At 42.0% G+C, this 15,741-nt stretch overlaps 1 protein-coding gene across 1 annotated transcript; it reads right to left on the bottom strand.

Moving 5' to 3' along the window:
- Positions 1-1,607: 1,607 nt before the first annotated feature.
- On the bottom strand, positions 1,608-14,153 carry LOC139424695 (COMM domain-containing protein 1-like). Its single transcript, XM_071176766.1, has 3 exons — positions 13,945-14,153; positions 12,871-13,158; positions 1,608-3,270 (listed from the first exon to the last, which is right to left on the bottom strand). Exons 1-3 carry the CDS (start codon positions 14,116-14,118, stop codon positions 3,163-3,165), a joined length of 570 nt encoding a protein of 189 aa, XP_071032867.1. The 5' UTR covers positions 14,119-14,153; the 3' UTR covers positions 1,608-3,162.
- Between the last annotated feature and the right edge of the window lie 1,588 nt (positions 14,154-15,741).

Raw genomic sequence — 15,741 nt, 5'->3', positions numbered from 1 at the left:
TGACCGTATTTAGCAATAGTATTCGTGCCAAATTATCTCTATCAGGAGATCATGTCAAATTGAAAATGCATCATCTTGTCCACGGAAATCATTAGTGCTTAGGTTCCTGCTGGATTGAGAAGTGTGTGTTATCCATGTTGTTCAGGTGCCAAAAAGACCCAAACGCATAAGATTTCACGCTGTAACATTTAGTTTACTAATAGGAGTTGGACAGAGTGAAAGCCATATGAGATTGGTGAGCTCTGAGTAACCACAACAGAACCACTGTTACCCTGGCCTCCTCCACTTTATCTGCTAATGCAGTGGACCCCATCTAACATGCACTAACACGATGAAAGATGAGGAACGTGCATGGGAGGCAGAACTCTTGCTGCTTTTCTCTAAATACAAGGCAGACTCAAACACAAAAGAATGACTACAGGCTGGTATAATTGGGTTAGCTGGAAAGTCCATTTCTTTATCGCCTGTCGTAAACATGGACCGATGCCATAATTATAACTAGAACTCAGTCTGATTTATTTATAACTGCTAATTGAATGTCTCTGGCTCTGAGTCCCAATTAGCACCCTATTCCCTACACAGTGCACAACTTTTGACCAGAGCCCTATGGGCCCAAATGTGGTGCACTATATTGGAAATATGATGTCATTTGGGAGGCAACCAGGGATGTAAGCAGGGAGTCTACAGCTGCTTTCGTCAGCGAGCACTTTCAAGCCTAAACCATCACACGCCCCTATGCTAGTCCTTAACCAAAGCCCACTCCTTATTAAAATTGTTACTAAAAATTCCATCTTGAACTCTGGTAAACTTTGGACACGTGTCCATGTGACTCAACGGTACACATGCTGGTGTTACATTACAATAATGCCTTTGAGATCTAGATGTTATAGTATGACAGCTGTAGCTGTCTGTTGTCTAATCCACATCCAGTTTACTGCAATTGTAAAATGGGACCTCCAGGTCCCATGTAAGGCTGACACCTCCAGGCTGAGATGTTTAGCTAGAGTGCTGGGTTTGTCTTCGGGTTACGTAGTTGGCAGTGCCTGGATGACGTAGTTGACTTGGGTAACGGAGTTGACGACGACTGGATTTCAGAGCTGACTTTGGTCACTTAGTTGACGGTGAGAGGGTGTGAATGTACACTAGAAGACTAGTGGGTTACACGGCCTACAGGTCAGCTCAGCTCACGGCAGATGAGTAAGCCACCAAATCTTCCCGACCTGTTGGTCTCATCACTGCCCCGTGTGACCACAATCACGTCACACAACCACATTAACGATACCTAGATAAGGCCTGAAATCTTCCTCCTATCACGTTACAAGGAGGGTGTGATGCGGACACACAAGAATGTCTCCTTGTATACGAGGGTGTATCAGTCCTCTCAGACCCAGTCAGCTCCCTGTCAATGGTGGTGGTACGCAAAGGGTGTGTATGAATCAACTTCCCCCACCTTATCAAAGCCCCGAGTGTCATTCTCTTCCCCCCTGTCATCAGGAAGCCAGCCACCCCTCCTCCACTCCTCATTTCAGAGGCAACAGTGCCAGTCAGTGCAAGTCGGCTTGGTTGTCAAACAGTAACACTATCGCTTCCGTCCAGACTTTGAGCAGGAAGATTCGAGGACCTATGGTTCTTGGAATGCGGACGACGCAGAAAGAGGTGATGAGGTCCTTTACACTCTGTTTTATTACATTACAAAGACAAAATGAAAAGCAGGCGTTGATACATTTTGTTAGTTTAATTTTTTTCCAATTATACCTGGTCCAAAGTGTTTAGCTTGGTAGCCTGTTACGGTGGGTTGATATCCCATTCTGCAGATGGGGGTAACAAGATGACATGAACCTTCATTAGAGCTGGGCGATATGGACAAAAATCCATAAATTGACTGAATTATCACAAAAACGACCAACTGCACGATAAATCGATAACATGAATGTGCACCAGTTACTTATTTTGTATTACCCTTAAAAACTACCTTGAATGTTGCAGCTATCAATTATCCAGTTAGAAATAACGCATATTAGCAGACTTAATTAAGTTTTTCAAACTACACATTCCTCTAGTAAAGGCTACTTATCGTCAATATCAGTCAAATGTCCTAGATAAAAATGGTTGGTTCGGTATTGATTGTTTTATAGTCCCAGCTCTAACCTTCACTGTACAAATTCATCTTTATGACATTACTATGGATGAATAAATGTTAGGTTTTTTTTCTCTTTCATGATCACTGACAGTTCGAAGGACCAGATACATTTCCATCATTTTTTACTTTTCAACAAATCAAGTCTTTCAAATCAACCCAAAATAAACGAGACAAGAAAATAAGGATATGTAAGCCATTGGGCCAATTGGGACAGCACGTAGGCCTGTCCAGGATGGTGCAACCATGCAAAATAACTCCCTGAATATGTTGTACGTAGAACAGATAGTCTTGCCTGTCATGTAGAATAGCAAATCTTGTCGGTTCTATTTGCAATGTTGTTGAATGTCTCACCTCACCCAATATCCTACACCCTACACCCATGGCCTGTGCCCAGTGTTGAAAGTCTAGACCAGGTCAGGCAGTCAGAATGTTTCAAGGAGCTGTGAAGCACATTTCCCCCAGAAGGAAATTCATGATGGTGAAAGTAATAGTGTGGAAAGAAGCAGCTCATTTGGGAACAACGATATTGTACAAGTTGTCTGCCCAACATTAAGCAAGGGGATGTTAAGTTTACTAGGCTTAAACTGAAAATATCAACGTGTCACTGTCTGGAATGGCAAAGCGTACGTACAAAATGGACACTGCACTAATCGTAAAATCAAGCATAACAGTAGTGTAGGTTCTGTACGTGAAAATAAGTCTTCCTTTCCGGCCACAAATTTTTTTTTTTTAAAAATGCATGTTTTCTCCTCTAGCAGTGATAGAACAATATCCCCTTTGGAGTAAATAAGGCCAATGTTAGATTAAACAGATAGGACTTACTAAGAAATTAACTAGCCAGTGTGTACAGTAAATAAAAGTGTAAAGATACATCTATAAGGCATATTTGTCCTGTCTGATGTGGCAGGCTAATGTTTTCTGTCCAAGTTATAGAATGAAGGGAAATGACAAGACAAAAAAAACTTTTTTTTACAGAATGGGGACGTTCCTCTCTTTCTATCGCTCACACACACATTTACACCCTAGCTGCGGTGTACGATGGTGTTGATGCTCTCCTGGATCTCAGCCATCTTCTTCAACACCTGGTTCACCTTCGCCTCGTCAAACTCCAGACACACAAAGTCTGAGTCCTGGAAGGAAAACAAGAACGGAGAAGAGTGAAAGGGATGGGGGAAGGAGAAGGGAAAGGCAAAATAGGGACAGTATACTAAGAACAAGACAACAGGCAGTAGAGCATACTTCATGGATGATTGGTTGAGGGATGTAGCTCAAATGACGTGACATCAGAAACATTGTGATAATAGGAACCTTACAACTTTACAGCAGAGGGAGAAGTTCCCATCAAGTCCTATTTTAAGGTCCGGGCTCTCAGACAAAGTGGGAGCAAAGGTCAGATTAGGAAACTCCTATAAACATCCACTGAATAACATCAAAGAGCTGTAAGAACTAGACTGTTATGCAGTGGTGCTAAAGATGGGACCTGAGATCTAAGTCAGTTTGTGACCTCCATTGAACCTTTCGAAAGCTTATTCAACACTTTGTGCTACAGGAAGGAGGTGTGTGTGTGAAAACTGGGTCAGAAAGTTGAGGAGCCTAGGATCAGGATGTGGTCCAGACACATTCAGTTAGGACCAAACACTTGTTCTTTCTCTTTCCAATGGACAACAAACTAAAAAGGACTAATCAAAATAAACATTCATGAATAAACCATTATAAATGCTTCTACATTTAAAATATTGTTTTATAAAAAGGTTTATAAATTATGCTTATTCAAGAAATGCATTTTTAGCGCGTTTCCAAGAAACTAATACAGTGGAAGAAGATTTCAGAAGACTGTTAAGCGGTGCGCGCGATGACCTAGATGTACAGGAAGCGTCACTTTGACAAATAAAAAGGCAACAGTTGGCCTAAATATAGCGACACTTTGCCTGCAGCACAGCCATGAGTTTCCCCCACTTATAACAGGATCCCTTAACTTTCACTTTCATTCCCGCTTACCCTCAGAGGCATTTAAAAAAAATAGCCTCCAATATCACTAGTGAGAATGTGACCTTTAACCAGAGTGCCATCAAAGAGAGATGACGACAGGCACAAGGGATGAAGGACAAATGAGGGAAAAAGAGACATCTTAAACAATTTAAAAATAAACAGTTGACTGTCCAAGGACATCCATACCCCTTGAAGAGCTACCTTTGAGTCTTAAACATGATGCCACATAACATCATGTTAACTCATAATGGTCACAGTTAGGACTAGATAATGGAAGCTGGTCCCAGAACAGTGAAGTTAAGCCAGGAGAGCAACTATAGCACCTGCCCTTAAAGGAAAACTCCACCCTAAAAACTAGATTTAGGTATTTTTCATTAATCCACTATTGATATAGTCCCAAAATAGTTTGTCAGTAATCAAGTTTTCAAAATATATAACTTGCGTCACACCAGCTGTATTTTTCTATTTTGAAAGTTATACATCTTGAAAAGTTGGTTGCTGACATGCAAAACATTTTGGGATATTTGAGTCAGAGTATATTTTCAAATGAGTAGCAGTGTACACAGACTGTGTGCAGATCGTGTGATTGGCCCATCTACTCACCCATTTCTATGATGTGTAGCATCTTTATTACATGCCACTGAAAAATTCATGAACGTCCCTGGGTGGCCACAATAGGACACAAGACCCTCCATCTGGCCATGTCTTTGTTAGTCTGATTGTTCCCGAGAGTGGACATCACTACACAAGGACCCCATCACTGCTCTTAAAGAACAGTTGCCTGGTTACTGGCTACCGCTGCCCTATTTCTTTCCACCGTCATTTGTTTGATTGAAACACAGGGTTTGAAGCGCGTCTGTTGCCCGGGACGATACAGTGTTCATTTCGGTTGGCGAGAGAGAGGACCCTCTTGAAGCTGTCCATCCACCTCGGCTTAATGGAATGCCATGCGCATTGTTCAACTGTCACTCAAGACTATAAAACACAAACATTGTAGCTTAGTGAATCCAGGCTGTATCACAACCGGTCGTGATTGGGAGTCCCATAGGGCGACGCACAATTGGCCCAGCGTCATCCGGTGTAGACCGTCATTGTAAATAAGAATTTGTTCTTAACTGACTTGCCTAGTTAAAAGGTTAAAGTTAAAAGGTTAAATAAATAAAATAAGTGAGTAGGACTTGATAGATGAAATTACTCTGTGTAATCTCCTTGCATAGGCTTGCCCTGAACACCTATAATAATTTACTTTTATTAGGCTGCAAAACAGTTACTGTAGAAGTGCTCCCCATTAGCCTCAATACCATTACATTTAGTGTTTAGCCTACTAAATTGTCAACTAAGTACCATATGAGGCACACCTCAATCCTAATCTTCCTCTACTCTCAGGTGGAAAAGTAGATTCACCATAGCGGCAGCAACTGAATTTATGTATAACTCCTACTACAACAGCATAGTAGACTTCAGCTAAGTGGTATCTTGTCTTCAAGGGCGTGCTGCTCTGCTGGCCTCATTCTCAGTACCAGGGGAGTGGCAGACTGTCACAGATCTGAGGGACATGGCACTGGAGCGACTGCTGACACCAGTTGCACCGGCAACTGATCACCTGTACACGTTCTCAATGGGCTTGACCCCACAGTGACCCACATCCACACAGTGCCACATGCCCGTTCGGCTGGACATGGCAAAACACAGGTAACCAGGGGTGTATATTCATTAGTGTACAACTTAGCAAATGTTTTCAAATCAAATTGTATGTCACGTGCCAAATACAGCAGGTGTAGATCTTAGTGAAATGCTTACTTACAAGCCCTTAACCAACTATGCAGATTTAAGAAAATAGTTTTTTAAATGTAAGAGAAGAATAACAAATAATTAAAGAGCATCAGTAAATAACAGAGGGGCTTTATACAGGGGGTACCGGTACAAAGTCAATGTCTGTGTGCGGGGGCACGAGTCGAGGTAATATGTACAGTTGAAGTCGGAAGTTTACATACACCTTAGCCAAATACATTTAAACTCAGTTTCACAATTCCTGACATTTAATCCTAGTAAAAATTCCTGTCTTAGGTCAGTTAGGATCACCACTCTATTTTAAGAATGTGAAATGTCAGAATAATAGTAGAGAGAGTGATTTATTTCATATTTTATTTCTTTCATCACATTCCCAGTGGGTCAGAAGTTTATAGACTCAATTAGTATTTGGTAGCATTGCCTTTAAATTGTTTAACTCGAGTCAAAACATGTCGGGTAGCCTTCCACAAGCTTCCCACAATAAGTTGGGTGAATTTTGGCCCATTCCTCCTGACAGAGCTGGTGTAACTGAGTCAGGTTTCTAGGCCTCCTTGCTCGCACACGCTTTTTGCAGTTCTGCCCACAAATGAGGTCAGGGCTTTGTGATGGCCACTCCAATACATTTACTTTGTTGTCCATAAGCCATTTTGCCACAACTTTGGAAGTATGCTTGGGGTCATTGTCCATTTGGAAGACCCATTTGCGACCAAGCTTTAACTTCCTGACTGATGTTGAGATGTTGCTTCAATATATCCACATCATTTTCCTACCTCATGATGCCATCTATTTTGTGAAGTGCACCAGTCCCTCCTGCAGCAAAGCACCCCCACAACATGATGCTTCATCAGACCACTTTCTTTTTATAGACAGTCACTGGTGCTTCCTGCTTTAATTTTTGCTTGTAAGCAGGAATCGGGAGGATATAATTATGTTCAGATTTGCCAAATGGAGGGCGAGGGAGAGCTTTGTACGCTTCTGTGTGTGGAGTAAAGGTGGTCTAGAATTTTTTCCCCTCTGGTTGTACATTTAATATGCTAGTAGAAATGAGACAGTTAACCTGCATTAAAGTTCCCGGCCACTAGGAGCGCCGCCTCTGGATGAGCGTTTTCCTGTTTTCTAATGACGGTATACAGCTCAATGAACGCAGTTTTAGTGTCAGCATTGCTCTGTGGTGGTATGTAGACAGCTACAAAAAAATACAGAAACTCTAGGTAGATAGTGTAGTCTACAGCTTATCATGAAATACTCTACCTCAGGCGAGCAAAACCTCGAGACTTCCTTAGATATTGTGCACCAGCTGTTGTTCACATATATGCATAGGTCCCCGCCCCATGTCTTACCAGAGGATGCTGTTCTGTCCTGCCGATGGAGTGTATAACCCGCCAGCTGTATGTTCTTAATATCGTCGTTCAGCCACGACTCTCACAAAATTTAAGATATTACAGTTTATGTCCCGTTGGTAGGATATATGTGCTTTCAGCTTGTCCCATTTATTTTCCAGTGATTGAACATTAGCTAGCAGGACGGAAGGCAAGGGCAGATTAGCCTCATCGCCTGATCCTCACAAGGCAACCGGGTCTTTTTCCACTAAATCTCTGTTTCCTTCTCCAGCAAATCACGGGGATCTGGGTCTGGTTGGGTGTCTGTAGTAGTATATCCATCTGTCCGACTCGTTGAAGAACTCTTCGTCCAGTTTGAGGTGAACAATCGCAGTTCTGATGTCCAGAAACTCTTTCGGTCACAAGAGACAGTAGTGGCAACATTATGTACAAAGCAAGTTACGAACAAGGCAAAAAAACAACAAAAAAACTAGCCGATAAGATGGCAGGCCTCCCCTCCAGCGCCATCGTGTTCAGAACAAGCATTTCTAATTGGAATAGTTCAGGTAGGTCCTGTTTGGTTACTAGTGAAGACATTCCTGATACTGTATGTTGAATGATACAAGTGTTTATCCTGTTTGGTTAAGTATGTGCTCTTATGCTAGCCATGTGTGGAGGGAAAAAGCATTGAGAATTAACTATGTTGCAAACCATCGATGCACTCTAAAAAAGTGTTTCAGTTCTCTGAGAAAGCATTAATAGTATGCATGCGTTTATGTTGCGCCTACACACTTAACAGCACAATAAACAGAATGATATGCTATATAGGCCTACACAGCATACCTGGCACAATTAACCGAGACAATGGTTTGCTAAACACTGATAGGCGACTAACATTTGTAATACAAAAGGATTCAGAAGACACTGAATACAAACTGCATTTTAGACACACTACAGGTCAACCAAAAGACAACAGTAGGCCTATCCAAATCTATCTTCCGTCACCATTGTGTGCATAGCCAATAACCACCAACCACTCCTTACGTCTGAATACAGTAGTTTCGCAAGTTTGGCTGTGTCTCAAGTTAGGCAATCTATTCCTTTAAAAAAGTGAACTATTTTTGAGGGCCATAGGCGCTGATCAAAAGTAGTGCACTATGTAGGGAATACAGGGCCATTTGGGATGCACACAGCGTTAGAATGCTGCCTCACTGTTGCTACACCCATTCATTTCTTCCGTATTGGAGGCACCTATGAGTCTACCGGATCTGTCATCATATATTAGAGAACTCATTTAATGCACTCAAAGGGTCACGCCCAGGATCGCGCGGCACGCTAATGTATTTGTTTACTGGAAAAACAATAACAAGACATGAGATAACGAGAGCGCTGGCCAAAACGGAGCCGAGGCTTATTGTGAGATATGATACCCAAACCTGGTCTCAGAGCATTTCTTATTATTCTGTATGTAAATCCGATATCATACCAATTGGGAGTGTATGTTACGTTTTGTATGGTACATATTTATTTGTGGGTGTCCAACACCCATTTCGTATGATATGTTACGAATTACAATTCGTATGATATGTTACGAATTCTAGCAAGGTGGCTAACATTTGCTCACGTTAACTAGGCTAGCGGTTAGGGTTAACCCTTTAACCTAACTGTTAAACTTAAGGGTAGGGTTAGGGGAAGGGTTAGCTAACATGCTAAGTAGTTGCAAAGTAGCAAGTAGTTAAAGTTGCCAATTAGCTCAAATTGGTCGTGATGAGATTCTTATGGAACCATACCAAACGTAAAATATCATACTAATTTGAGTGGGCTGGATTTACATTTACTATGCTACGGCTAGTCTATGAGACCAGGCTGGATACCCTGGGAATACAAGTGTGCTCCCATTACTGTTATCGAGATCCATCATTCTTCTGTTTGTTGTGAGAGAAGACAAGCAGAAAAAATGTAATTTAAGATTTCACTGTGCAGTCCTCTGAGAAATCACCTGTGTGGAGAGAAGAATTGGTCATGCCTTCTATGTTTGCCAATGCACTAAGGCTTAGGCTGTCATCCAGATGAAAAAAGACCAACGCCTGGATGGGCTTAGTTAATGGTGTTCAGTAGGACAAAATGTTTTACAACGGGAAAAACAAATATGTGTTCTTATTGGACAAGATCCTGTAGCACCTCCATTTTGAAGTATTTCATAACGTTTCGTGCCTACAGAACAGGAACATGTGCTATATGGAAACTACAACCTCATACATTACCCACATACAGCCGGTTTAGTTCTGGAGCTCTGAGAACTCAATAGAATGTACAGCATGTACTGTGGTCATGCTCAAAAGGAGAGAGCACAGCCACCAGTGGTGCAATTTACGGAGCTTCTCTCAGCTAAGTAAATAGATCTATTGAACAACGACAATTTTAGGGGACTTCCCTAAAACCAACAGAATTGGTTTACTATTCCACAGCATCTGATAAACAGTCAGTTACTTAGAATAGTATGTGTGGGTAAGATAGAGGATGTTTTAACCACAATCACTGGGAAAATTATAAAAAGGGGGATACCTAGTCAGTTGTACAACTGAATGTGTCTTCCGCATTAACCCAACCCCTCTGAATCAGAGAGGTGCGGTGGGGGTGCCTTAAAAATCGAAGTCCACGTCCTTGGTACCCGGGGAACAGTGGGTTAAACTGCTTTGCTCTGGGGCAGAACGACAGTCAGCTCGAGGATTCGATCCAGCAATCTTTCGATTACTGACTCAATTACAAACTGTTACAGAACCCAATTGGCCTCATCAGAAAACCTGTTCTGCATAATTCAGACTTGTGCAACTGTTTGATTTACAGATGAGGGGCGACTAACCTGTAGAAACATTGCATGTGACCTTGCTAATCTTACTCCACACAGACTACCAATTGTCTGTTGGCCTCTAGTTTGCATGCTGTAAACGTTACAACGACGCTACTAGATTAAAGTGAGGTTATTGATTTAGCACGTTATTGTAAGAAGTATACACATGGGAATTCTTAGTTAAAGTTCTCGCAAGCGGAAAATAGTCTCTCCCACTGCCAAATCAAAATGTCAACAGACCACTTCTATTCACCCTAGTACAAATGATGTCTTCATAAATCAGCTGTGAATCTGCTTTAGTACCCAATGAAAAGGAACAATGGCTGTGGATACAGCAAGAAAGTGATTGGGTCAGATTAGATCTTTTTTGACCCCAGATAAAAGTTGAAGCAGACACCACCCAGCCCATTATTAGGCTATACCAAGTTTATTGAAATAAGTGGGAGTGGAAGCTGTGCTCCATTTTAGCTCAAGTCTACAGGGAGCTACCGATTCAGTGTTGAATGAAAGTGGGCCACTCCGGTCTATTAGAAGATGAGACATGCAAAAGGAACAGGAAGCCATTTTAAATGTTGTCGGGATTGTATTCTGTATGGTTCATATACATTTTCCTGTTAAATTAAGTCATTTCTGGGCAATATTTCTGCCGGACCCCTTTTGGTTCTAGAGCACCCTCCGAAGCAAAAGTTCTATATAGCCTTTTTAAGCAGTTGACTCTAGACCAGGGCTGCCCAACCCTCTTCCTGGAGTCCAACCCTAATTTAACACACCTGATTATACTAATTAGCTGCTCAACAAGACCTTAACTAGCTGAATCAGATATGCTTAATTGGGGTTGGACTGAAAACCTACAGATCTCCAGGAAGAGGGTTGGGCAGCCCTGCTCTAGAGAGTCAAGGCTATAGAAGCATTAGCGGGACAAACCAACCAACCATAGGATGGATGTAGCTCAGTCATGCAGATAAGACGTCGTCCAACAGCTGGAATAGAGTCAGGTTGGTGCTTTGGCCGTTGGTGATTAAGATGAGGACAGGAGTGGGGCAAGCTGATCCCAGACCTGTAACCTCCGTGGTGGTGGCTTCAGCTGGGGTCTGTCAGTTGACTTGTAGTGCGTCCCAAATGGCACCGTATTCCCTCTGGCCAAAAGTAATGCCCTATAGGGAATAGGGTGCCATACCCTTCAAATTATTTTTCACCCTCTCAGACGTGCAAGGAATATCCATGTGTACTTCTGGGCGGTGGCGTCCATAGCGGTTTGACAAACCAAACAAGGGAAAATATTTTTTATTCTGATCTATGACCAAACCAAAGCCAATCAACATTTGGCATATAGCTTATAGATACAGTTGAAGTCAGAAGTTTACATACACTTAGGTTGGAGCCATTAACTCGTTTTTTAACCACTCCTCAAATGTCTTGTTAACAAACTATAGTTTTGGCAAGTCGGTTAGGACATCTACCTTGTGCATGACACAATGAACTTTTCCAACAATTGTTTGCAGACAGATTATTTCACTGTATTAAAATTCCAGTGGGTCAGAAGTTTGCATACACTAAGTTGACTGTGCCTTAAACAGCTTGGAAAATTCCAGAAAATTATGTAATGGCTTTAGAAGCTTCTGATAGGCTAATTGACATCATTTGAGTCAATTGGAGGTGTACCTGTGGATGTATTTCAAGGCCTACCTTCAAACTCAGTGCCTCTGCTTGAACTCATGAGAAAATCAAAATAATTTAGCCAAGACCTCAGAATTTTTGTTGTTGATCTCCACAAGTCTGGTTCATCCTTGGAAGCAATTTCCAAATGCCTGAAGGTACCACGTTCATCTGTACAAACAATAGTACACAAGTATAAACACCATGGGAACACGCAGCCGTCATACCGTTCAGGAAGGAGACGCGCTCTGTCTGTGCAAATCAATCCCAGAACAACAGCAAAGGACCTTGTGAAGATTCTGGAGGAAACAGGTACAAAATTATCTATATCCACAGTAAAACAAGTCCTATATCGACATAACCTGAAAGGCCGCTCAGCAAGGAAGAAGCCACTGCTCCAAAACTCCATAAAAAAGCCAGACTACGGTTTGCAACTAGCACATGGGGACAAAGATCATACATTTTGGAGAAATGTCCTCTGTTCTAATGAAACAAAAATAGAACTGTTTGGCCATAATAATAATAAAGACCTAAGAAAGGGAATGTTTACTAGGATTAAATGTCAGGAAATGTGAAAAACTGAGTTTAAATGTGCTGAACTTCCAACTTCAACTGTATGTGTTAGGTCTGAGGACTAACAGGTTAAAGGCAGACTAGTGTATGTAGTGCTGGTACATCAGACAAATGTTGAACTGTGACAATGCAATAAATATACTGCTTAAGCAGGAAAGAGGAAGATGAGAACAAAGCCACTGATGTGTTCTGAATGACATGTGCTCTTCAGCTTCCTCAGCTTGCATAGTCCTGCATTATATTCACATTAGATTTCTTAGAGGTTCAACCCGGTGGCCCGGGTGGGTGGAGATTTAACTTTAGGACTAATTAGATGGTTTAAAATCAAAATGTGCAAATTCCACCCACCTGGGGCACATTATGGAACAAGTCCAGAGCATAAAGCCTGTTGATTTGCATAATTTACTATGTCTGAAAGCACAATTTGGGAATCAAAACATATAATATTGGTCTAATTGCAGGCAGCCATGTAATGTGCTTGTACAGTCAGTGTGACTGGTATTTTAGAGTGTGGGCCTTTTTCTCTCCCCCCACCCCAACTCCCCTCTCACCTCTCCAGCCCTGCCCAGTTCCAGCTCCACCAGGGCCACGGGAATGTTGGCGGCACCCCCTCTGCTGGCTGAGGTCTGGAGGTCCACCCTCCAGGTGAGGCCCTTCAGGCCGGGCTCCCAGCGGCTCTGGCCCAGCAGGCTCTCCCTCACCCGGGCCCGATGGCTCTTCCAGAACCGGGAGAGGGCGGCCGCCTGCTCGGCGCTCACACTCCCCGTGCCCTGCTTCTTGGTCTGGGCAGTCAGGAAGGCTTCCAGCTGGGCCTGGTCCATGTTTGCAGCGGCAATGGACTGAGAAGGGGAGAAGAAAACAAGCAGAGATTTGTTAGTCTAACAAAGAGGTTGATGTTTTTCTTGTTGTATTATCTTGGCCTGGTCAAGACAGAAATTTAGACACAATGTCATCTCCACATCAAGTTGCTACCATGCGGTGTTGCTGCCTTGCCGTGATGTTGTCGTCTTAGGTCTCTTTATGTAGTGTTGTCTCTTGCCGTTTTGTCCTATATTTAATTTATTATCCCAGCCCCCGTCCTGGCAGGAGATCTTCTGCATTTTTGGTAGGCCTTCATTGTAAATAAGAATGTTCTTAACTGACTTGTCTAGTTACATAAAGGTTAAATAAAATAAATAAAAAAACAAGGACAAAGGGAAGTTGACATGTGTTTACACAGGTGTTCTAGTGCTGCCATCTAGTGACATGTAAATCTCAGCCTGTAGGGAAGACAAACTGATCTATCATTGAAAACCACCGTTCTCAACATGAATGAAGTTGTCAACATGAATGAATCCACACACCCTATGCTAGCAATTTATTTACAATGCCACGTGTACAAATTAAATTAACTGATTGAGCTGAAAGCTTTGTTTTGGTAATATTTTACAGACACAGACAATTAAAGAAAGACAATAGAGAAACAGGGTTCGGGCATATGGGCTGCAGGACGAGGTTGAGCATTTGAAACATGTAACTATTTGTTACCTATTGCCTAATCCCATAATAATGTAGCTGGTTACGTTTCTCAATCAACACAAGATTAATCAGGTGAGAATGATATCCAAATGCAAAGTTGACAGTACCTTTAAAAGACCTTTCATCTTTTCATGCATCGCGCGAAACTCCTCCTGCGTTAAGTCTGGATAAAGTTCATTTTTCAAAAGTTCCTCTGTTATTTCAGCATTATTATAATACACTATTTGTGCTATTCCATTCAGCAAACCGTTCAAAGATTTGGTTGTTCCGACATCTGCCATGTTTCAGCCCCACGGGTCACGTGACTCCTGTCATGTGTATGCCCGCTCATTGGTTGTTTTTCTCACCATACTCACGCACATAAATCGCTGATTGGCCTACATATCCTCGAAAACCCATACACACACACCAATCATCGTTGAAAGCGACGTGAGGTTGATAAAAAAAAAAGTTGTCTTATATAATTAATACCCAAAATATAGCATAGTTGAAAACAGTATTTCTTTTTGGACTTTGTGAACCTTTGCCAAACTAAATAGAACATGACAAGTATGTTAATGGTTGAACAGTCTCAAAATCAGTCTTTAATGTCTATTTATTAACATCAATAATACAGTGGTGAGTCTTGAAATGAGATAATGAAAAACATTGTAGCTTCAAGTTACAAATAGCGTCACTGCACGTGTTTGCTACATTTTGTGTAGCTAAGTACAGTCTTGCATTGTGTACTTACGGTATACATGAGGTTTAAGACAATTGCATTAGGTTAGTCCTAATTACTGTACTTAATTATAGAATAATACCCGTAAAACACTCACTAGAAGGACACAGAATAGGTACAGCAAGAACCCTATCTACTTCATAAAAAAGGTACCGGGAAGTATGTATGAGTGTGTGTGTGTGTGTGTGTGAGAGAGAGAGAGAGAGAGGAAGAGAGAGAGAGAGCGCACGTGCGTGCGCGTGTGTGTTCATGGCAACATAGTAACAGTTACCGCAGGCTGTTTTTACAATTTGACATCGCATCTGTAACGTCAAACACCTATTTTATAGTTTGTGAATTACTGTATCAGCTAGTAATAATCTAAAAAATATTTTTGAGTGTTCGAATATAAACAAAGGTTCACAAGCTACTGACCTCAATTTCTTCAACTCCGATCATAAACTACTATGAAGTTTGAGAGCAGCATTACATGCAGAATGAGGTTAGAATAGGTTGAGTTTGTGGCTCAGAAAATTAGGATGGTAGAGTGGTTAGTTTGTATTAGGTTGTTATAGGTTGTGACAGGATCAGGAAACAGGTATTTGGCTTCAGTCCACTCAATCCGGTAGTGGACAACGTTGTGGAACTCTCACATAGAAATACATACAAAAGTATAGGACAACCCTTCAAATGAGTTGATTCGGCTATTTCAGCCAAACCCGTTGCTGACAGGTGTATAAAATCGAGCACACAGCATGCATTCTCCATAGACAAACATTGCCAGTAGAATGGCCATATTGAAGAGCTCAGTGACTATCAACGATGTCACCTTTCTAACAAGTCAGTACGTTAATTTTCTGCCCTGCTAGAGCTGCCCCTGTCAACTGTAAGTGCTGTTATTGTGAAGTGGAAACGCCTTGGACCAACAACGGCTCAGCCGAGAAGTGAAGCTCACAGAATGGGACCGCCGAGTGCTGAAGAGCGTAAAAATTGCCTGTCCTCGGTTGCAACACTCACTACGAGTTCCGAACTGCCTCTGGAAGTATCATCAGCACAAGAACTGTTCGTTAGGAGCTTCATGAAATGGGTTTCCATGGCCAAGCAGACGCACACAAACCTAGAGTGTGGAGGCTTTTATAGCAGCAAAGGGGGACCTACTCCATGTTTAATACCCATGAATTTGTTATGAGATGTTCAACGAGCA

This window comes from Oncorhynchus clarkii, chromosome 13, assembly GCF_045791955.1.
Source record: "Oncorhynchus clarkii lewisi isolate Uvic-CL-2024 chromosome 13, UVic_Ocla_1.0, whole genome shotgun sequence".
NCBI lineage: Eukaryota > Metazoa > Chordata > Actinopteri > Salmoniformes > Salmonidae > Oncorhynchus > Oncorhynchus clarkii.
Note: the sequence above shows the minus strand (reverse complement) of the source record. Positions and strands in the feature narration are given on the sequence as shown.